This window comes from Alligator mississippiensis, chromosome 3, assembly GCF_030867095.1.
Source record: "Alligator mississippiensis isolate rAllMis1 chromosome 3, rAllMis1, whole genome shotgun sequence".
NCBI lineage: Eukaryota > Metazoa > Chordata > Crocodylia > Alligatoridae > Alligator > Alligator mississippiensis.
The window spans coordinates 257,074,881-257,098,691 of record NC_081826.1 but is presented as its reverse complement, the minus strand read 5'-3'; the positions used below and the strand labels follow the sequence as shown (position 1 = coordinate 257,098,691).

Genomic DNA, 23,811 nt, shown 5'->3' with positions numbered 1-23,811 from the left:
CACTGAAATTCTGTTCTGTTACAGGTTTAAACCAGTTTCTCATGACTAAAGCCAGTTTGTGTAACTTCTTTCCCTAGCCCATGTGATTATATTTTTCTCTGTCACACAGCTTAATCTATAATCATATTGTATGGGCGGGAAATGTTAATGCATAGAACTTTTTCCATGCACCTTCCATGTACTTCCAGAGGTGGGTTTAACATCCTCATTTTACTGGTGAGGATACTGAGGGACAAACTTAGTCTGTTTCAGTTTTTCACATTGGACACCAGCTGCATCTAGCTTATTATGAAGCAGTTTTTTATTGACCTGGGATTATGGAGGGTGACATCATAGTTGTTTGCAGACACATGGCCCATCTGACAACCATTTTGGAATTTTTTTTAATTAACTTCTTGGGCATACTCCTTTTTCAAATTGAGTAGTAAGTTAACATTACTTCATCCTCCTTTAAAAGCTGCTCTCAGACCTCCTCACAATTGCACTCTGTATACTGGAATATAAAACCATACAGCATAAAAGTAGAGCATGCTTTGAGCAATGTTGTTCTGGATCCTCTGAATTCTTCTGTAACTGAGATTTCACTAAATGCCATGTTAGAGAAAACCACATACTCTTTGATCTCTTGCCATCCAAGAAAAACAGCATGGCTTATTCTCTTCATTTTAATGATAGACTGAAGGATGAATATTTTATTCATAGATGTACTCGTTAGTTATTTATATCTTAGCTCTAGGTTTCCACCGATTACTTGAACCACTCTTGTGGGGGTGGGGAGAGTGAAGTATGTACAATTACTACTTCTCATTTAAGTGCCCTCTATATTCTGATGTAGGAGGAAGTTAATTTTTAGTATATTTTTAAATAGCTCAACTAAAACCTTTCACTTTTATCTGCTGATTTTTTTTATGATGTGAAAAGAATAAAGTAAAATTAATATTTTCTGCAGTGATTTTTATCATATTTTAATGAAAGTTTTTCCATAAATTCTTGTATCAGACTGAGTAACTGGAATTTGAACTTTGGTTCACAAAATTTTGATTTCAGACTCTATTCTTCTTTTAGCCCCATAACTACTCTGAGTGGATTTATTGGCTACCTTGGAACCTTTTTATATAAATTATAGTCTTAATGTATTTGAGATGTTTGCTTTGCAAATTGAAAATAAAAAGATTGAATCAATTTGAAATGTCATATGGAATATATAGAGAAATAATGAGAGATTTAAATTTTCCAGCCTAGATAATAAATGCCACGTGCTGTACATTTCTTCATCATGCACTCAGCATTGATGTTGCCATAGTCTGGAGAAAGGCAATGAGCACTGTTAGAGACTCAGTGAAACTTTCAGAGAAAAAGAAATGACAAAGTTTATTGAAGCTGGAATGGGAAACAGTAGGAAGGACTTGGCTGTGATATTTAAAATTATGAAGTGCACTGAAAGCTGAATTATAGCTCCTTTCTATATTGTCTGATAAATAATATTGGGTGATCCAAGAAGTCAGTCACTTAGTCATTTTAGTGGTCAGTAATTTGGAATAATTGAAGGAAAAATTACTTTATGCAGCATGTATGGCACTTGTGGAAATCCTGACCATCAAAAGTCAAATTTCATAAGAATTTATGAAAAATAACTGTAATCATACTTACTCAGAGAAGGCTTATCAAATCCCACATACAGGCTAGTTTCTGCAGAGTCAGAAAGGAATTGGTCGCACTGGCCGTGTCTACATGAGATGCTACTGCACAGTCATTACTGCAAATTTATTTAGTACTTATATCAACAAATAGTAAATAAATGTACAGTAATCTGAGTTCCCGAGCAGTAGTGCTGGCAAATGGGCTATTACGCAGTCAGCATCTTGTGTAGATGTGCCCACTGTTTCTTACCTCCATAAATCATGTACATTTGAATAAGGGAACTGATGAGGTGCCCAAGCACTGTAAACCTATGTGGCACTTTGCAAAAACAAACAGTAAGATTTTCTCTTTGAAAAAGCTACCAGTCTTACTTAGATGAAACATGAAATAAGAGCACGTGTAAGATCTGCAGTGATGATACTCTGAGGGCTTTGGGGAAAAAAGTGAACTTCTGAAACAGGAAAGACAGGGGGCTTGGCACCTGGGCTTAGCACTTGCATGGGATATTAGAGGCTACTCTGAACATAAAGGGGATCATGAAATATGATGCAAAGTCAAGCAAAAGAAAGGAAGAGAGGGAGCAACCAGAAGAGAAAATAAGGGAAAAAGAGGAAGGTTTGGAGCATCTCCTCTTTCCTTTGAATCATAAGCTGCTGGTCATTTCAGAGGCAGGATGCTAAACTGTATATATCAAGGAGCTTCTCTTGAATGGCAAATTCTATATTCTTATAATGACAACTATTGTAGTAATTAGTAATAGCTACTTGGTGAAATAGTGCAACTAAAATGGGAAGATATCCAGGGAGCCAGTGCTGATCTCCATTACACTAATATAAATGTAGAGTAAATCCACTCGTTTTAATGGGATTATTCCTGATTTAAATGCTGGGTTCAATGAGAATCAAGCCCTGAGTAAATACATTATTCATTTATATTGCAATAAGATTGTCATGTGTGGAAAACCATTGCCAGCATTCATAAATGTCTGTGTCTGTTTACTCTGTTCTCCCCTTTAAAGGAAAGGGTATGTTAACAATGCCACCAAATATTTGTGGTGGGTTTGGCTCCATTTTCTTTGGAGAAACCACTGGACTCTTGGAGCTTTACTTGACAAATTACACATACAGTATCACCATTATTTAAAAAATACGGTAAATTCCAAAGAAATAGTATTGACTTATTTGCTCTTTTTATCTTTATAAAAGATAAAATTTTTTTAAAGAAATTTATCTTTCTGTGCAAGGACACTTTCCATTTCTCTATACCTGGGTTGTCCAACTTCTAAGTGACTGGGGGCCACACACCACTACCAGCTGCACTAGTGAGGGTCACACACCTTGTGGGGCTCATCAGTGGGGGTTACAGACCCCTGAACTGTACCTCACATGGATGCCCCTTGTTGCACTGTATACATCAAGGGGCATCTCTCTCCCCCTGCTGCAGCACATACCCACACAGGTGTGCTGTCTTCACTGCTGCATGACCCTGAGTAGACGCTCCTCCTCCATTGCTGCAGGATGCACCCCTCCCCAACTGCTGCACTGTGTGGTCCTGGTGCCCCACACTGTGCTGTGCGGCTACCAGAGCAATGGCAGGGTGTTGCAGCTAGTGGGAGCCTGGGGGCCACAACTTAATGCTTCGCGGGCTGCATGCAGCCCACAGGCCAGCAGTTTGGCAGCCCTGCTCTATGTGATAAATTCAATATGCATAAATTCAGTTGTGTATATAAAACAGATGATGTCCTCCTTGAGTCAACATGAAGAGTGGTTGGCTAATATGTCTTGTACTGTACATTACTGTACGCTGGCAAGTGGATTATATATACAATATGTTGGAAAATCATGAGCTTTTGTAAAAAAAAAATCTCTGGTCAACATACAAGTTTTTATTTATATAGTTACCCAACTATACATTTTTTAACTTCTCAACTAAATCATATACGATTTACAATGTATATGCTGTAAACCAAAAAATGAATCACCTCAGTAATTGAATGTCTGTTTTTTCAAAAAATATTAGCGTTTGTGGGTGGGGGTATCCAACTGGCATTTGAAAGGGCCCTGATTTTTCAGAATTGACAAATACTTTCTGAAAATAAGGGTCTGCAGTGATTCAAATCAAGTATCTAAAAACATGACTCACTTTCAGAACTTTTAAGTCCTGATTTATCAAATGTGCCCAATACATACAGAAAATATGCACAACAGTAGGAAAAAGATCTAGGGTGGATTTTTCAAAAGTGCCTGCAGACCATATTTTTAAAGGTATTTGGACACCTAACCCCCATTTGAAATTAATGGGAACTAGGCTCTTACATGCCTTAGACTGTCTGCTTTGACTTATTCAAGCTGCTGAGTTCCTAAGATCGATTTAAATGTGGGCTGGAGACTTGCAAGTTATAAACTAGGGGTAAACTTTTTAGAAGTGTTTCTTTATATAAAACTGATAAATAATAAGCAAACTATTGACATTCTTTCTGATTATCCATCAGACATCAACACCAAAAACCCTTATGAGATTTCAGATTGATATATTTGGCATGGCATTTAAAGAGCAGATTCTGAATGAAGCTTCACTTATTTCTTAAAAGAAGGAAAATGCTAGTGTGTCCCAGAAGAGTTAGACATTTAAGAGGAAATACAGCAGTTGGAAAATGCTCCTTTCCTGGACTTCAGGGAAAGGAAGAATCCTATTTGGAATTGACAGCAGAGGTTATATATATTTTTAATGTATAAACTGAACTGGAATGCTTCATTGGCCACCAGTGCCTCTGACACTAAAGGTCAGTGAAATATAATTTCTAGTCTCTTTGCATTGGCAAAGTTATAACAACCTTGTAATGTATATACAGAGAGAGAGACTAAGGAAACGTTCATTTAAGCAGATCTTTAGAAGGATTTGCCCTCTGAGTATCAACATAACATTCAGAACTGAGGTATGAAGTTCATCTCTTCTTTTATAACCAGATAGCAACAATACCTGTAAAAGCTGCTTTCTATCTCCAGTGTCCCAGGAAAGATGTATCTGTATATTTTAGAACTCTGATCATTCCCTTGATTCCTCTCAAGACTGGATTATTGTGATTGTGTCTGTTTGGTCAATTTACCATCCCACCACTCTCAAGCACCCTACACTGCTCCAGAAGAGCTGCCTCTGAAACAGCATAGTCATGTCTGTGCAGTGTTTCAGGTGAGTGTTATTGCTGCATGACAGTGCCAATTGCCCCACTTGTGCAGACACAGCTACACTTTCTTCAGTTTAGAAAGCAGCCTGCCTGCAGCTGTGATGTACAATAAGTTGACCACATAAACATAGCCTGTAAATCCTACTACCTACCATTGTCAGTCAAAGCATATCACTTTTCTCCATCAAGGAGCACTATACTATGTGAATATAATTAGCCAACAAGAGTATATTGCATTAAATGGCAGTCCCAGCTTCTACCTCTTTTTTTGCTTCTAGCTTCAGTTCAGAGTCCTAGTTAAGACTGAGCCTAGGCTACTTGAGAGCTCATTAGCTGGAAATAGTAGGGGAAAAGAAATACCTGGAAGTACTAGTTGATCATAGGATGTCTCTGAAAAGCATTTGAACCTAGGGTGCATGAGGGGGAGGTATTTATTTCCATTAGCAATATGAAAATACCAATGCAATTGCCCAAGCCCCTGGGGAGACCTAACCTGCAACACTGTGTGCAATTTTGGTCACCCAGGCTCATGAAGGATGGATTCAAATGGGAACAACCATGCAGAAATGCTGCTAGGATGGACTTAAAAGTGTTTGATGTGTTTAGTGTAGCAAAAAAAAGGTGAAGATGATGACTGATCTCTCTAAATGCACCAGGCAGGGAGAAGACCTATTTTAAACTAAAGAAAAGACTTGTATAAGCAAGAAAACTGACAGTGAATACATTTAGGAGGAAAATTAAAAGAAGGATTTTAACCATCAGAGATCTGGAATAGCCTTTTCAGTAGTGGGGAGGAAAATTAACTGTTTTTCAAACAGGGTGGATTTGATTTAAATCAAATTGATTTAAATGATGATTTAAATTTCTGATCAGGAAGCCTCAATTTAATCATTGTTTTCTACAAAAAGTGATTTTTTAATTGTTTGATATAACCTTAATACATGTATTATATACAACTCTGAAATAGACATAGGTTTCATTTTTAGAAGACGCATACTATACATTTTAAAGCAGTAATTAATTTTTATATTTTTTCAGATTAATTTTGCAGCTACATCAGAAAACTGAATTATGATTTGGTTATTTTATTTACCAAAACTAATTGAAGCAGATACCTTTGAAGTCATTGGGAGGTGAACTATCTCTAATTCACTAAATTAATCATGGATATTTGGGGGATATTTTTGCCACGCTGTATTAGGACAACAACAACCATCACCAAAAACAGCAGATATTTAAATGATTTTATTTAACTAAAACAACGCGTTTATGTATTTTGGATTTTGTTCTTCAACAAAAAACATTCACTTGTTTTGTTAAAGTAATTTTGTATGTATTTGTGAATTTTTAACTATTTTATTTATGAATGTGAAATGTGTTCTTAACAAAAATTAAATAGATTATTTCAGCCAGGTCAACCTGAGAAACTTAAAATACTGGGTTATGCAGCAAATTTAATCTTCACCTTCCTCTTCCTGTTTATTCATAGACTAGAAAAGAAAGACAAGCTGTCCTGCTTTTTCAGTTCCCAAGTGATTTCTCAATTTACAATGAATTAGTCCAAAGAAAGAAAATATTCTTTCTACTAGGGCTGTGCAACATGGCACCATTCCATTTCGACTTGCATTTCAGCAGAGCAGTGTTTCATTTCAAATTTCTAGATTTGAAACCGCTGTTCCATTTTGTCAAAACAGTGTTTTGACACTGTTTCAACCTTTCGCCCATAGGCTATAATGAGGAGGCATGAAACAACATATAACTTTGTCATTTCTTGCCTGATTTGGATTAATCTTGCAAGGATTGTAGCCCTTGCTGGGGCCAAGAGGCCTGCCAAGTTTTAGGAAAATAAATGCAGAGGTTTCTAGGAAACTGCGGCTCAAACTGCTGATAAGCAAAACTTGTGTCGTGTGTGTGTTAAGCCACAGCAGGGTGAAAACTGCAGGGATGACAGCCCCTGCTGAGGCCACAAAGCCTGCCAAGTATCAAGGAGATAGGTGCAGGGGGTTCTGGGACCCTGCAGCTCAGGCTGCTGACAGGCAAAACTCGTGACATGGGTGTTTGTGTAACTGTCTGTGTTAGGGCACAGAGGGGTGAAAACTGGAGGCCTACTAGGCCTGCTGCAGCCTTGAAGCATGCTAGCTTCATCCCTTCTAGCTGGAGGAAAGGCTGCATCTCAGTTTGGTGGGGGGGAACTTACAGCTCTCCCTCTACCTCCTCTTCCACCTCTCCCTGAAGGCTGGCCACCTGCCTTTCCACCACGCTTCATGGTGTGTTTCATGTCTTCCTTTTCTACAAATATGTAAATGTATTTGCATTCCTATATAAATTTAAAAAGGTAGGTGTGTGGTGCAAAGAAAAAATACATGCAACCAGATAGAAATATGTCTTTCTCCTTATATAAATTCAATAACGTAGGTGTGGTGCAATGAAGAAATGTATGAAAACTGATGCAAATAGATCTTTCTTCCTATATAAAGTCTATTATGTATGTATGTATCTGTGCTGCAAAGCTTTAAATGTATAGAAATAAAATATAAATGTATTTGCTTCCTGTATAAATTAAATTCTATAGTAATCCTATCCAGTATAAGTATAAAATTCAAAAGAATCAATCAATGAATATAATAATAAAAGAAAAGCGCCTAGAAGAAAAAGCATTCTGAAATCCCTCTTGCTAGAATAGCCTAGCCTAGCAAGTAGGGAATCCTTTAGAAGAAGATCAGTGCTAGCCGTAGTTGTCTGATGCTGAACTGCTAGAACACACAGCTCAGTAAGTGACACCAAGGCAGAAAGCAGGGCAGTTCAAACAATGCTGCCTTTTATGCTGTTTTTCCATCCCTCCCCCAGAGCACTGGGATTAGAAGGGACCTCAGAGAAGGATAACACTCACTGGCCAGCTACACAGTCAATAATTAGAGCAGTCCTTCCCTCCTCTTCCCCCTCCCTCTCCTTACTTTCTGTTTCCCTGCATGCAAGCCCAGTTTCAGCTTCGAAACTCGAAATGTTTCAAAACTTTCAAAACTTTTTGACTGGCCTCGTTTCGTTTTGAGTCTGTTTCAAAGCTCTCTGTTTCATTTCAATTTTGCTGTTTTGAGCTCGAAATGAGTTGAAACAGCCTCAAAACAAAACAGCCAGTGAAATTTTGCACAGCCCTACTTTCTACACATGCGGAAGTTACTGCTGTTAAACTGGATTATCACTTCAATAGTTTCTGATGGATTCAACTGCTTAAGTGACTTCCACCAGTTCACTGGTGTGACTTTCTTTACAATCTCATTAGCAAACATATTTCTTGATTGGTTCACCCTTAGCCCTGACATTTATTATAGTTGGTATTATGGAGGGATGATTGCTGGATGCCCATGTCATAGCCAATTCCTCTTCTTCAGCAGTTAAGGATTGACCCTGGTACCAGGTCTTGAGAAAATTGGCAAGAAAATGAGCTGGAGATAGTGCTTGATCCATTTTTTTTTTTTTTTAATGCCTGTAATTTAACTCTGTTATTGGATATTTCTCTTTTCAAGGTCTCACTCAGTTCCTTCAAATTTCAACAGCATCAGCAATAAAACAATGATTTCCCTGCACTTTGTTCAAGGCTATGGAAATAGGCTTCAAGATAGTTAGCATACATTCTACATTTCTTTTTAGCCCAATGTTGAGAACTTTGGCTATGGCAGTTGCATCCTTTGTGTCACTATTTTGTTCACAAATTGTCATCAGATTAGGCCAGTTCTCAATATATCACTCAAAACAATCCACTCCTAAATTCCAACTCATGTCTTGTGGGAAAGTGAGTTCGGTTCCTCCTGCTTTCTTCGAAGCAGCTTCCACAAAGTGGTTGTTATGGAAGCATTTTGCAATTTCAACAACATTAGCCTTTATTTTTGGAGCACTGAAGTCTTTGGCTAAGAGGTGCATCAAATGAGCACTGCAGCCATATGTTATTAGCTTGGGGCTTTGTTCACTGTTCTTCTCATCTTTGATACATGTGCAACATTGTCTGTGACCGAGTTGCTTACTAGACATTTGAATTTTTTTTTACGGTTTGTTACAGCTTTTACTGCTTCTTCTTGTAAGTATTCTGCTGTGTGTGCATTTCCTGATGTATCAGTTGTTTCTGTAAGGTAGACAGTCCCTTCTTGTGTTGTCACACAAGTACATATTATTGGATCATTGTGGACATTGCTCCACCCATTAAGATTCAGGTTAACAATTTTCCCCTTAGACTTTGTGCACACTATTAAATTTCTTTCTCATACACTTTATCCAGTAATTTGCCTGCTTTATCTTCTCTGTTGGGTGGACTGAATCCTGGTCATAATGACTGAATCATGTCAATGAAGTGTGTGTTCTCAACCATATGGAAAGGAGAGTTTGTTGCATAAACAAACCAAGCAATTTTTTTCATCCATTATCTCTTGCTGTAATCTCCTGGTTCTTATTACAAACTTATCTGTGGTTGTTTCTGGGTGTTGAAATTTTTTTTGCTTTTTGCTACAGGTGATATCTGACATACAGGCTAGGGACAGAAGTTACACATAACCCAGTTTAAGTGATTAGAAACTGGTTTATACCTGTAACAGAATACAAGTTCAGTGCACATAAACCAGCTTCAAAATGGCTGAGACTGGTTTAAGATAAACCTGGTTGAATGTAGTATCAGACTTAACTGATTTGGATCAAAATGGTTTATGGAACTTCTGTCCCAGACCCCTTCCTGGTTTAAGTTAAATCAAAGTCCCCCAATATCCCAGCATACTTTTCAGCCCTGAGCCATGCTGTCTGCTCCAAGGAGCAGGGCTGGCCCTGCCCCTCTTCTCCCTAGCCAGAGCTCCAGCTGACAGAAGGAGATGGGAGACTGCAGTGTCTGCCAGGCTTCCCCCTGCCCCCCACTTGCTGCTTGCTGCTCAAGCAGGGATCCCCCCCACTTCCCATCCCTCTCCCATGGCAGGGACCCCAGCAGTGTGGACCCCAGCCAGCATCTGGCCATGCCTCCCTCCCCCGTGCTAGCTAATGCTGAGGTGTCTGTGTGCATGTCTCCAATTTCACTGGAACAAAGGTGGACAGAATGATGTCTGCTTAGGGCTTTCTGGAACTAATCAGGGCTGCAGCCAAGAAGCCAGTGGCTTGCAAACGCACCCTGCAGATAAGAAGAGCTTGAAGCTAATGAGAGAGATGCTTTTGTTTTCTTTTGTAGGGCTTGATAGGCTGATAAGCTTTGTGTTCTGATAAGCTCGCTGGCTTGCTTCAAAGCCTGTCATCTGTCAGTGTTCAACAGGGGACAGAGAGAGGTGTGAGAAATAACCTGGTTTGTACTTAATGTGATCTGTGAGTGTTATCAGTTTGCTGCAGACAGTATGAAGAAGCAGGGAGAGAGAGACTGAAAAATTCAGTATCATCAACAGATGCATGCAGTCCACACAAGCAGTCCTTCCTCTCTTCCTCCTCACCACTTTGCCTCAGAGTGGTAACTGGGGGCCAGGTCTGGCAATGTCCTCTGGCTGGGGACTGTGCAGACCAGGATGGGGTTTTAAACTCCTTCCTAATCATAGTGTCCTGTTGGGGCCTGGCCATGCCCCCCACCCCAGCTCAGCATTGTGGATGGGAAGGGAGGGCTCACTCTAGCACTCCATGATTTCTAGCCTGAGCCACTATAGGCATGTGACTGCATTTACTGATTCAAAAGTGAATATCTATCAACTTGCAAATTGGTTCAATCTCTGCAGGGTAAACTAACTTGCAAAAATTGAATCAATTCAGGCTCAGGCTGTTTGAATTACTGTTCCTAGCCACATTGACTGGAACACTGGTATCATTAGCAGATAACTGAAACTGTAGACCGTGATGACGATGTTAAAGATGGATAATCAGAGTTCTGTATGTTGAGGATGGATCCATCTGAACAAAAGAAGTCAATGTAGTCACTACAGTACTGCTCATTTAGTACTACTCATTGTACTTGGTACTACTTTAGGAATTAAACTGTAAAAAGAAGATCTGCCTATTTCAGGCATTATTTTATATCACAATTACATTAAAATATGATAGTTCTATAAAGTAACAACTATTTTTTTGCTCAAACATTTTTATGAGAATTCGGGTTGTCCAGAATTCATCCAAAAGATATGGGCAGGGAAGACAGGCAGTCCTTAAGAAAGAAGTGTGAATTAAGAAAGTTTACTAATGTGGAGATCCTGCATGTTCAGACATGTTCCGTTCATCATCTTCAAAGCAGCTTCCTCCTGAGAAGGAATATTTCTCATGATGTTGTTTCATTTGGGCAACCGGGCCTTGTGTTTCTTTGTTGCACTGTTACCATGTTGTACGCATGCCTGTCCTGCCCACAGGTAGAGACTTCATTCAGATATTCCCGAACAGGGTCTCTTTTATGGCCTGGCAAGCCTGCTGCCATGATAGGTTTTCCCTTCTACCATACTATTCCCTCACTAGACCTCAAATCAATGAAGAGACTATACTCAGAAACGTATCCCCCAAGACTTCTGGAGTATTCTGCTTGAAATGTTTCTCTTTTGTTTCTACTGCCCATCCCTCCTTGCATTTCTCTCTAGACTCTTCCTCCTTGCCCAGATCTACTTTACCCCCAACAATCCTCTATTCATTTAACTTCTTGAAACTGCACTTTTAGAGAGAAGTAAGGGCTTGACTCTGTGTACACAAACTTTCAAAGAGACAATAGGGCTGATGGGTATTCAATCAGGTCTGTTATCTCTCTCATCCATATACTGCTGTTAAGAATGTTATCTCTGGAGACACAAATCCACAGTTTGAGAACTGAAACTAAGCATCACAAAGATGCTTAGTGGGATCTTCAAGTACGGAGTCCCATTGGGTAGAGTGGTTTTCTTTAATCTTTACTAATCTACACAGGAGCCTCTGAGAACCTGATGAAATTGGGTCCCTTATATAGTCCGCAGCCTGTTGTGACCTATTTATAAAACTTTTCTAAAAAGGCTACATTAATATATAGTCTCACATAGTATATAATTGGGGGTTATTATCCCTATTCCATGATGATATCTTTGAGCATTAACATACCTTAAATTAAAACTATCTTTATATAGGTTTATATTTTTAAAAGCATCTTAACAAAAAACCAAAAAATATGATTAAAAAAATCTTATTTAAATTTAAAAAATCAAATTTTTTTATTTAGAAAAAAAAGTTGATTTTTATCCACCCTGTTCTCAAATGAAGCTTGGTGAATTCGTGTAAAGCAAGGGTTTTCAACCTTTTTTAATGTGTACCCCTTCTACCCCAAAGTTTCAGCTCATGTACCACTTTATATTTTTTTCTTGTTTTTAAGGGGGGGGGCACAGATTGAGGCCCCCACAGTGAGGGAGGGAGTGTGCAGCTAGGGCTGGGGCAGGGGCAGGTGCTGCACAGCTGGGGTGGAGTGTGGGATGGAGCTGCAGGAGTGACTCATCTAGAAGACATGGGTAGGATGAGCGGCTCCTGCCGCTGCGCACACCTTGGCAGAGGCCCAGATCTATATGTGGGGTAGAAGCAGCTGCTGCTGTAGGCTGGACTCTACATGCAACCCCCACTCCCATCAGGCCGGGCGGCGCATTTGCAGCCCATAGAGGGGAGCTGCTGCCCTCATCCATGTCCCAGCCCTGCTCCTGGGAGTGGGCACAGAAACACTTGCGGCTCTGCAGGAAGTGGGTGGGTGGGGCACCTCCTCATCGTTAGCTGTTGGCTGAGGGTGGCGGCCTGCAGCCAATCGGAAGAACAAGCTGAGGTAGGGGGTTGAGGAGGTGTTGTGATGTACTGTATGGGGCTGGCATCGCCCAGCACACCTCTCATTCTCCCCCAGCTAAGAGGCAAAGTGTGGGAACGTGGCGGGAGAGATGCCACCACCACGCCTCATAGATTCATAGATGTTAGGGTCGGAAGGAACCTCAATAGATCATCGAGTCCGGCCCCTGCATAGGCAGGAAAGAGTGCTGGTTCTAAATGACCCCAGCTAGATGCCTATCTATCCTCCTCTTGAAGACCCCCAGGGTAGGGGAGAGCACCACCTCCCTTGGGAGCCCGTTCCAGACCTTGGCCACTCTAACTGTGAAGAAGTTCTTCCTAATGTCCAATCTAAATCTGCTCTCTGCTAGCTTGTGGCCATTATTTCTTGTAACCCCTGGGGGCGCCTTGGTGAATAAATACTCACCAATTCCCTTCTGTGCCCCCGTGATGAACTTATAGGCAGCCACAAGGTCGCCTCTTAACCTTCTCTTGCGGAGGCTGAAAAGGTCCAGGTTCTCTAGTCTCTCCTCGTAGGGCTTGGTCTGCAAGCCCTTAACCATACGAGTGGCTCTTCTCTGGACTCTCCAGGTTATCCGCATCCCTCTTGAAGTGTGGCGCCCAGAATTGCACGCAGTACTCCAGCTACGGTCTGACCAGTTCCCGATAGAGGGAAAGTATCACCTCCTTGGATTTATTCGTCATGCATCTGCTGATGCACGATAAAGTGCCATTGGCTTTTCTGGTGGCTTCGTCACACTGCCGACTCATGTTCATCTTGGAGTCCACTAGGACTCCAAGGTCCCTTTCCACTTCCGTGCCTCCCAGCAGGTCATTCCCTAGGCTGCAGGTGTGCCGATCATTTTTCCTCCGTAGGTGCAGCACTTTGCATTTCTCCCTGTTGAACTGCATTCTGTTGTTTTCTGCCCACTTGTCCAACCTGTCCAGGTCTGCTTGCAGCCTCAAGGCGCACTCCATCCTTGTCCCCCTGCGCAAATCCCCTGTGACCTTTCTAAGTACCGATAGGGCTACACGTACCCCCCAGTTGACAACCCCTGGTGTAAAGAATTATATTATGTGATTCTTTTCATATCAGGGGACTGGATTCAGAGCTAGGGGTGAGTGTTCCGTATAAGTGATCAGAAACCAGTTTATATCTGTAACAGAACAGAAGTTCAGCACACACAGGCTGGTTTAAAAATGGTGGAACCCAGTCTAAGATTTGCACCCCTCACCAGAGGGCTTTTTAATGTCTGGACCTAGCCAATGAGTCTAGATGGACTTACACAGAGCACACTGCAAAGATCACCTTTTTCCTTTGCACACATTTACCAGCAATAACAGAAATTGGGGAATAAATATGAAGAGGGCAGAAGGTGTAGTAGTGAGAACAAAAGAGAAATACAAGGAAAATAATCCAAGCATAAGAAGACAAATCTTAGAAGGACAAGTATAGAGTCATTATCAAATAATTATTTTACTTACCTTGTGTCTGGTGGCTAGATACCGTAGGGATTAGTACTGTATATCAATAGTTAGGTCTCAATCACTAGCATATGCTGTTCTTAAGTGAATATGGACTTGCTCTCTACAGGTGCCAATTCTGGAAAGAGCTGATTCGTACTCTGTATGAAACAATATATTGGTCTGAAGAACAGACAATAAATTTATTTGCCACAAGGCAAAATTACAGTGAGTGCCTGTAGGTCTGTGTGTATATATCTATATTTCTATTAATATTTGTATCAAGAGAGAGCAAAAAATATATTTCTTATTTTCTGGATACATTTTATGCAAAATATTACTTTTGAATGCAAGCTCTGGTAAGTGTATTTCAAAAAGTACAGATGTTTTGCAGTTCTTTTCAGTATATCATTTTTTTTTCCTTCTGAACAAATGAGAATTTTAATAGGCATACCTTCTGGGCTTTTAATAAATATGTGTCTTGCAAAAGGTAGTTTGAATGTAACATACCAAAAACATCTGTAATATAAACATTTTATATAATTTATTTGAAATACTTTGAATAATCTAGACCCTAACAGTATATATAACCTTGCATACTGTATCTCAGCAATCTGAACAGTCTCACTTAAATTAAAACTCAACAAAGAAGAAGAAACATTAAACTTTTCTCTGTTAGCATTATACCAATAATGCTTTGAAATCAGGCATGCGTGAGCTGTTATGTGGAATAACCCTGTCATTATGTTGCTTTTTAAAAAAGTGACAAAGATGAGTATTTCCAGTAGCTCACAGTATGACAGATTTGCATACATTGTACAGACATTGAAAAGTAAGCAGTGTTAATCTCTGAAAAGCCAGATATCTGCTGCAGACATCTCCCACGGATGCAGAATTTTTCTAAAGGGTTGTTATAATCATTAACCTCACTATCAGTGCATTTTTTTCAACTATGCATGTCCTAAGCTGTGCTGAGCCCCCTGATCCTTTTATTAAATGTAGCATGAATTAAGATTAAGCACATTTAAGGAAACTCTCTTCTTTAAAAAAAAAAAAAAGAAGAAGTTAGCTTCTTAGGAAATTGGATTCTTCTTTTCAAACTTCCTTTGATGTTTCCTTTGCAGTGTATGTTTGCTTCTCTGTGACCTGAAGAATTTGTTTGCTGTAAAACCTCCAGTACTACTACTAGCAGTGATTCTCACAAAATGCTAACACCAGCAATATGCATTTTTCTGCTTCTGCTTCAGGTGCAAAAAATCTACTATGCTGGTCTCTTAGGCTCCCTACTTCAACAGTTTTCAATTAAGACCTTATAATAGAACCCACTCCTGAAAGATGTCAGGGCAGCAAACTGAGTGACCCTTCACACTGCTTTATGCCATTGTTTCTGATCTTATTACAAGAACTGTCTTGCTATTGTGAATGATAGAAAATAGGTGTAGGCATGCACATAGCAAGATGCATACAAACTGGTAGTTGCATATGCAGTTACCTAAAGTACACTATTAAATCACAACTATCTGTGTATGTAAACAGCTTTTGTGGGTACAAGTTAAATGTGAAAGTCAAAAAATTGTCCCATTATACTAGAACAGGTATACAAATAAAGTATAATGAGTGTTAGAAACAGCAGTCTTATCTAAGCTTGGTAGTGACCTAACTCTTTCTATTGTTATGGAATGTGTCTGTTGCCAGTATGTGTTAGTTTTCTAAAATTGAATTATATTGGTTTTGTAACAAAATCCAAAAAAAAAGGTTTTATAAGTGCAGTATATATATAATTCTAGTTTATTGTTCTATTAAGGTCTTGGTATTGACAACAGGACATCTTTACCCCAGGATAATGTTTTTTCATGGGACAATTCACTCTTCAATTTATCTATACATGCTGCAATTCGACATGGAAGATGGAAGCTACTAACTGGATATCCAGGTATTGAAATGATTTTTTGGCAAGTTTTTTACCACTTCATTCTATTTCTTATGCTATATACTTTGCATTTATTTTATTTATTCTTTTGCCCTATTTGCATGATTTACCATGTAATGCAAAAATCTAGAAGCACTCTTAAAGTGAGACAAACAATTGTGATATTTTTTTTAAATCTGGGTTTGTGTTCTCCTACTGCAGGATTCTGGAAGGCAATCTAGGAACTGCTTTCTTTGAAATTAAGCAAGTCAAACTAAACATGATATCTGCAGTGTGAGGCTGTTCTTCCTTGTGTGTCTGAGAACTAACCCTTTACCTGTTTCTGTTTCTGTAGGCTGCAGTCACTGGTTCCCACCACCATCTTTGGTCAGTGAGTCAATGATCCCTTCACCTGACCCACCAACAAAGAATCTTTGGCTTTTTGATATTGTTCAGGATGCTGAGGAGAGAAATGATTTGTCTGAAAAATATCCCGGTATTGTGAAAAAAATGCTCTCTCGGCTTCAATACTATTATAAACAGTCTGTGCCTGTGTTCTACCCTGATGAAGATCCCCGGTGTGACCCAGAAGCAACTGGAGCCTGGGGGCCTTGGATGTAGAATACCTCACTGCAGTCTGGAAGTTATGCCTGTGGTGAAGTCGTGTGGTAGACTCAGGGTCTTAGTCTGATCATTTTTAACCTTGTTTGTTTTACTCCTGTAACTGATTTTATCCCTTAAATATTCAATTCTGCTTGGTCTTAAGAAGTATTGGAGATCTAATTTTACTCCATTTGGCGCGTTGTTAAAATCATAAATCTGTTGTTTGGCTATTGTTTGTCGGTGACATCTCTCTAAATTGGTACCTTCTTCACTACCGCTTCAGCTAGAAAGTTCTAATGAGTCATAGAGGCAGGACCATCCAGACTTCAAATATGAAAGGAGGAATTAATTATTGATTTTATGCCTGCCACAAGACAAATCTTACTAGTGGAAGACACTCTATAGTAAAGAAACAGATAAAGAAAACAGGTGTGACTTTGTTTTTTCACCTTTTCCATGTAAATCTGACCCTCAGTAGGAATGCTTAGAAATCTGTAGGAGGACAGACCTCTTCTCACAATACTGCAAAATACCTAACTATCCCCATCGTCATTGTTACCATATAGCGGAGCATTCCTCTGATTAATTGCTGATCTCACTTCTTTGGGGATATTCCATTATTATTAACAGCAACCATTGTCTTTATCTAAAAGCAGACTCTGAGTTTATGATGAAATCAAGACAAGCACTCCCTGTGGGCCACTTAGCAAATTGCTAGAGTGGCCAAGTACCTAAGGGCCCCTATACATGTGCATTGAGGCTGCTCTGACATGCTGTAATTACAGCACGTTGGAGCAGACTCAATTAATAGAAACGTGGTAATTACTGTGCTCCAACAGACTCCAGAGTCATGTGTATCAGCATCCCTGCACTGAACAATGATGGCAGGGGTGCTTTAACTAAAGCTCATTTGACGAGCTTTAGTTAAAGCACCTCCCCACCATTTTTCAGTGCGGGGATGCTGATGCATGTGATGCTCCAGGTGCTTTAATTATAGTCGCTCTCAGAGCCACTCTAGCTAAAGCACCCCACTCTCCTCCCAGCCTCCTGGAGCACGTGTATAAACGGCCTAAGTATGTTAAGCCTCTGGACTCTGAGGGTGCATGTACACATACTCTTGGTAGCCCCTCTAATTAAAACACCCGCAGTGTCTCATGTATTCAGTGTCCCATGTTTCAAAATGGCAGCTGGAGCACTTTAACTAAAGCTCATTTGACGAGCTTTAGTTAAAGCGCCCCCACCGCCATTTTGAAACGTGGGGATGCTGAATACACAAGACACTGCAGCACACTGGAGCGTTCTGATTAGAATGCTCCAGCACTCTCAGTTAATTGAGTCTGCTCTGACACGTTCTAATCAGAACACGTCAGTGCACATGTAAAGGCACCCTGACTTTTCAATCTTTGGCTATTTAGGCATATTTTTGGGGTGCCAATCCTCTGTCTGGCACCCTATCCTGGGGATTGAAATCCACAGTCCAGCTGCTCATCTTCAGCATTCAATATTGAGTTCTCATACTCCCATGATAGCTTAAACACTCCTTTTCCCAAAATCTCACCAAAGATTTAAGCCTTCTGGTTTATAGCTTGGCTCTCCAGGAAGCATGTGGTAATTGTTATGAAGCAGACCCCTGGACCCTTGACAAACAGGTTTTGCTCAGAATTTGTAAACTGTTGCTTTACTTAAAAGAAAACAGAAGAGGATACAGAACATAAGGAAACAACACATTTCATAAATGCAGTCCCCCTCTCTAACTCACTCTTCTCTCAGGGTTATTTTGGGGTGGTCCAGAAGTTCTCTGCTATAATGTATGGTTTGTTTCTCCATTCTGGAATCTTACAATTCAACTTCTCTTTCCTTACATAGCTTTGTCTGGTAGTGAAAGTAAGCCTCGCTGCTATAGAAGCATGCTTGAACACTCCTTCTGCCGTACTCTTCTGTGTCTTATGAATCCTTCCCCCTGAGTCCTAATTAAACCCACCCTCTGTCTCTGTCTTGTTGCTGGTTTTTTTCTATTTTTTTTCCATTTTTCCCCTTCCCTTCAGGCTAGGGGAGGAAGTGTCTTTCCCCAGATTGTGCACCCCATTATCCCAAGATGATTCACTTTCATTAAGTGACTGGGTTCTAACAGCAATTCATGCGTACTTGCTGACAGCAAGGCTTGTTGGCAAAAGGAACACTCTGACTGAGGTATTCATGTTGTATTGTCCAGCCATTTTCAGAATGGCAACTGCATAATAATTTAATAATTCCAGCCAGAGTTCAGAAGGTGGAACGACTATTCCTTAAAACATGACCCTTCATTTTACATTACCCTTTTAAACTCTTTTCTTCCTTGTACTTCATGGCACAACACTGCAGTCTTGAGCTTCTGGTGCAAGAAGATGAACTATCCTGCTCTGTACTTTATCAACCATAGCATGAGGCAGAAGATGGACTCTCTTAGTTACTGTGTCAGCTTTGACAAAAGTTCCTGATTTCTGTTAATATCTCTGGAAAATCTTATATATCATATCCCTTTTTTTAAACAGTATTACCAATTACCTCATTCAAACCAATGTAATGATTTATACTTGTCAACAACTTTTAACATTTCAATGAAAATGAAAGCTTGAATGTTCTTGTTCTGATTTTGTGTCAATATAAATAGAATTTCTTTAGAAATTTGTGACAATAGGACAAGAGATGAGTGTGGCTCCTATATTATATTTTTAAATGTATTTCTATCTATTGTTATGCATTAATTTATATGAACAGAGGGTAGGAATAAAATACTTGTTATGAAAAGAAGAGTCTGACTGGTCATCAAATGTTTCACGTGTTTGGCTCACCTTTCAACATTTTATTCAGGACACGTTGGTTAATTTATCCTTCTGTATCAGATTACCTCTGAAAGGATTAGCATAAAATGGGGTAAGAAGCATGTCATATATTTCATTTTTATCATGTTTAAGGGGTTGGGGTTTTTTTAAGTAAATAGGTATGCTGGATCCTGTAAGATTAGAAAACCCACAGCTTTCGTTTTATAACCATATCTGACATTTTATGTCTGACATTTTAGTTTATGACATGATTGTGTACAATAGCAGACAACTGGACTCAGATCCAAGAGGTTCCTTTCAGTCCTGTATTCCCGTGTATTATACTGACAGTTTTTCAGCTGGCTCCAGGGTTGTCATTTGCTCTCATGTTAGATCTTGCATCAGTGAAAACAAATGTGAATATTGTGAGTGGTGTATTTAAAGTAGGTACTATTTTTATCAATTTGGCATCCATTTTCATGGAAGAGAACTGAAATATCAGCTAACCTGCAAAAGGTCATTCAGGTCTCTTATCAATGTCAGAAAACCAGCCCTAATTGACAAAGGATTAAAGAACATCTTGCCTCCGTTTTAAAAGTCAGTGTTGCATGCTTATCTCCTCCCCTCCTCATTCTGACTTTACATCTTTATATGAGACTAATATGACCTCACTTAGCAGAAAGAAGTAACTGTCAGTCACTGTGTAGCCTGAAGCTTCACTCATTATCCTTACTCTTTCCTGTCTTAGAATTCTACTGTATTTTAAAATGCCAACATTCATCATTTATATAGCTGCTGTTTCAGTTAAAGTATCCTACCTAATTATTTTTTTAGGATGAGTCCTTATAAAACCTTTTAATAAGATACAAATTAGGGAGGCATGAAATAAACATCTGCAGCTCTTAAGTTGGCATCAGGAAATGTACACAATTTTAAACCTCCATGGAGTGTTTCATTTCTGGAGGAACAGAATTCCTTTGTGTTTTTTATGGTTTCTTGAGTAATAGTTTAAAACACAAGTGTCTTAAGCCCTCAAAATTAAACCATCAGTTCATTGCCTGCCAATTCTTAAGGTCCATTCTTCATTCCACAAAACTATGAATGTGTCAAAGGGCTTTATTTCTACATATGAAAAATAATTAAAACACTTTAGAAAAGCAGTTAACTTTGGGAAGCCTGATCATACAGTTTACATACTTGTGTTGTTGTTATATGTGAAAAAAGATAAGCTAATGAGAGGAACACAGGACTGATTCCCCTTGAACCCACAGCCCCATACTCCTGTGGAAACAATCTGCTCAGAGGGGAAGAAATGTTGAGTTTCAGTTTATGCGCTTCCTGGGCGTTTATAAATGTGCTCGGGGGAGGAGGGGGCTGCACTTTAATTAGAGCAGCTCCAAGAGCTGCTCTAATTAAAGTTCCTGGAACGTCACATGTATTAGCATCCCCACACTGAAAAATGAACGAGCTTTAGTTAAAGTGCCCCTACCACTATTTTTCAGTGTAGGGACATAGATGCACATGATGCTGGAGTCTGCTGGAGCATAGTAATTACTGTGCTCCAGCAAACTCAGTTAATCGAAATTTCTGTAATTACAGTGCATTGGAGCAGCTTCGCTGCACGTGTATAAGTGGCCCCCTATGTATTCTTAAACGGTTAGCACAAGTTTGCCAATCACAGGCATGGTTCTCATGGAGGACTTAAATCACCCTGACATCTGCTGGGAGAGCACAACAGCAGTGAACAAGCAATCCAGGAAGTTTTTGGAGAGTATTGGGGGCAACTTCCTGGTGCAGGTGCTGGAGCAACCAACTAGGGCCATGCTCTTCTTGACCTGCTGCTTGCAAACAGGGAAGAATTGATGGGGAATGTAGTAGTGGATGGCAACTTGGGCAGCTGCAACCACAAGATGATTGAATTCAGAATCCTGAGGAAAGGAAGGAAGGAGAGCTGAGAAAGGGTCTGCGGAGTAAGGATCTTGGACTTCAAAAAAGCAGACTTTGACTCACTCAGGGAACTCATGGGCAGGATTTCCTGGGAGGCTAGTCCGAGGGAGAGAAGAGTCCAGGACTGCAGGCTGTACTTTAAAGAAATCCATGTCTGCTGAAGGAGATCGCCGATGTGATTGCAGAGCCACTTGCCACAATCCTTAAAAACTCACGGTGATTGGGAGAGGTCCTGGATGATTAGAAATGGGCAAATATAGTGCCCATCTTTAAGAAAGGCAAGGAGAATCCAGGGAACTATGGACCAGTCAGCTTCACCTCAGTCCCTGGAAAAATCATGGAGCAGATCCTCAAGGAATCCCTTTCTAAGCATTTGGAGCAGAAGGTGATTAGGAACAGTTGGCATGGATTCACCAGGGGTAAGTCATGCCTGACTAACCTGATTTCCTTCTATGATGAGATGACTGGATCTGTGGATGCAGGGAGACCAGTGATGTGGTATACCTTGATTTTAGCAAGGCTTTTGATATGCTCTCCCACTGCCTTCTCGAAGGCAAGCTAGGAAGTACAAGCTGAATGAATGGACTGTAAGGTAGATAGAAAACAGGCTGGAGCATTGGGCTCAGAGGGTGATAATCAATGGTTTGATGTCTAGTTGGCAGCTGGTATCAAGTGGAGTGCACCAGGAGTCAGTCCTGGGGCTGGTTTTGTTTAATATCTTCATCAATGACCTGGAAGATGGGAGATGCAGCCCCAGCAAGTTCGCAGATGACACCAAGCTGGGGGGAGTAGTAGATATGCTGGAAGGTACAGCTAGGATTCAGAGAGTTCTTGACAAATTGGAGGATTGAACCAAAAAAAATCTTATGAGGTTCAATAAGGACAAGTGCAAAGTCCCGTACTTAGAATGGAACAATCCAATGCACCAGTACAGGCTGGGGACTGATCGGCTAAGCAGCAACTCTGCAGAAGAGGATCTCAGAGTTATGGTGGAAAGTAAGCTGAATATGAGCCAACAATGTGCCCTTGTTGCAAAGAATGCTAATGGCATACTGGGCTGCATTGGTAGGAGCACTGCCAGTAGATCAAGGGAAGTGATTATTCCCCTCTAGTCAGCACTGGTGAGACCACATGTGGAGTACTGTGTCCAGTTTTGAGGCCCCCACTACAGAAAGGATGTGGACTAATTGAAGAGAGTTCAGTAGAAGGCAACAAGAATGGTGAGGGAGCAGAGGATGTGACATCCAAGGAGTGCCTTTACACCAATGCCAGGAGCTTGGGGAATAAACGGGAGGAACTGGTCCTCCTGCTAAACAAGAATGACTGTGATCTCATAGGGATAACGGAGACCTGCCTGGTGGGATTCCACCTATGACTGGGCCACAGGTATAGATGGCTATACCTTGTACAGGAGAGATCATGTGGACAAAAGGGGCGAGGGTGTAGCTCTCTATGTCAAGGAAAGCTACACGTCCCTACAAGCCAACATTGGCACCCACAGTGAGGACTAGAGACTCTCTGGGTTAAAATCCATGGTGAACATGGCACAGGGGACACTATGGTAGAAGTCTACTACAGACCTAGCCAAGGTCAAGAGCTCAACCAGGAATTCGCCAGGGAACTGGCTGAGGCTGCATGCTCCCGGTGCATGGTTGTGCACGCTCCCGGTGCATGGGAGACTTCAACTACCCAGACATCTCGTGGGAAGAGCACTTGGCCAAATCTGAACAGTCGCAAAGCTTCCTCATGTGCATGGACGAGCTCTATCTAACTCAAGAATTCTATGGACTGACAAGAGGCAAAGTGCTGCTTGACCTGGTACTGACAATGGGGGATGACTTAATCAGAGACCTAACAATTGAAGGAAGCTGGGAGACAGAGACCACAAGCTGATCACCTTCACAATCTGCCATAAAGCTGGCAAGTCAGTCAGCAATGCAGAAGTCCTCAACTTCAGGAAAGCTGACTTTGACAAGCTCAGGAGGCTTGTTGGCAAAGCCCTAAGGGACCATGACCCAAAGGGGAGGGGAGTTTAGGATAAGTGGTTGCTCCTCAAGGGAGCGATCCTGGATGCACAAGCAATGTCTATCCCGTCTCAGAGGAAATGCGGCAAAAGAGCACAGCAGCCCCCCTGGCTCTCCAGGAAACTAGTGGACCTCCTGCATCTAAAAAGAACAACCTAAAAAGAATGGAAGACTGGATCCACCTCAAAGGAGGAGTATTCTGCATTGGTCCAGACCTGTAGGGCGTGAACCAGGAAAACGAAAGTTGCAAATTAATGCCAACTGGCTACACATATCAAGGACAATGAAAAGTCCTTTTTTAAATATGTGGGGAGCCGGAGGAAAAGCAACGGTAACATTGGACCCCTGCTAAACTATATGGGACAACTGATAACCGACACCCAGGACAAAGCCAACCTGCTTAATGGGTATTTTGCGTCAGTTTTTCACGAGTCCCAAGGGATGGCCCTGCTCAATACAGTACGGGATGGCTAGGGTGAGGAG

The 23,811-nt window shown here is 40.7% G+C and overlaps 1 protein-coding gene across 1 annotated transcript in view; it reads left to right on the top strand.

The window, feature by feature from the left end:
- Positions 1-19,348, top strand: part of ARSB (arylsulfatase B) — a 158,290-nt gene extending 138,942 nt beyond the window's left edge. Inside the window, exons 7-8 of the mRNA XM_019481786.2 lie at positions 15,849-15,977; positions 16,309-19,348. Coding sequence (XP_019337331.2) covers positions 15,849-15,977; positions 16,309-16,574 — 395 coding nt within the window. The 3' untranslated portion in view covers positions 16,575-19,348. The remainder of the gene's footprint in view (positions 1-15,848; positions 15,978-16,308) is intronic.
- The last annotated feature ends 4,463 nt before the right edge of the window (positions 19,349-23,811 follow it).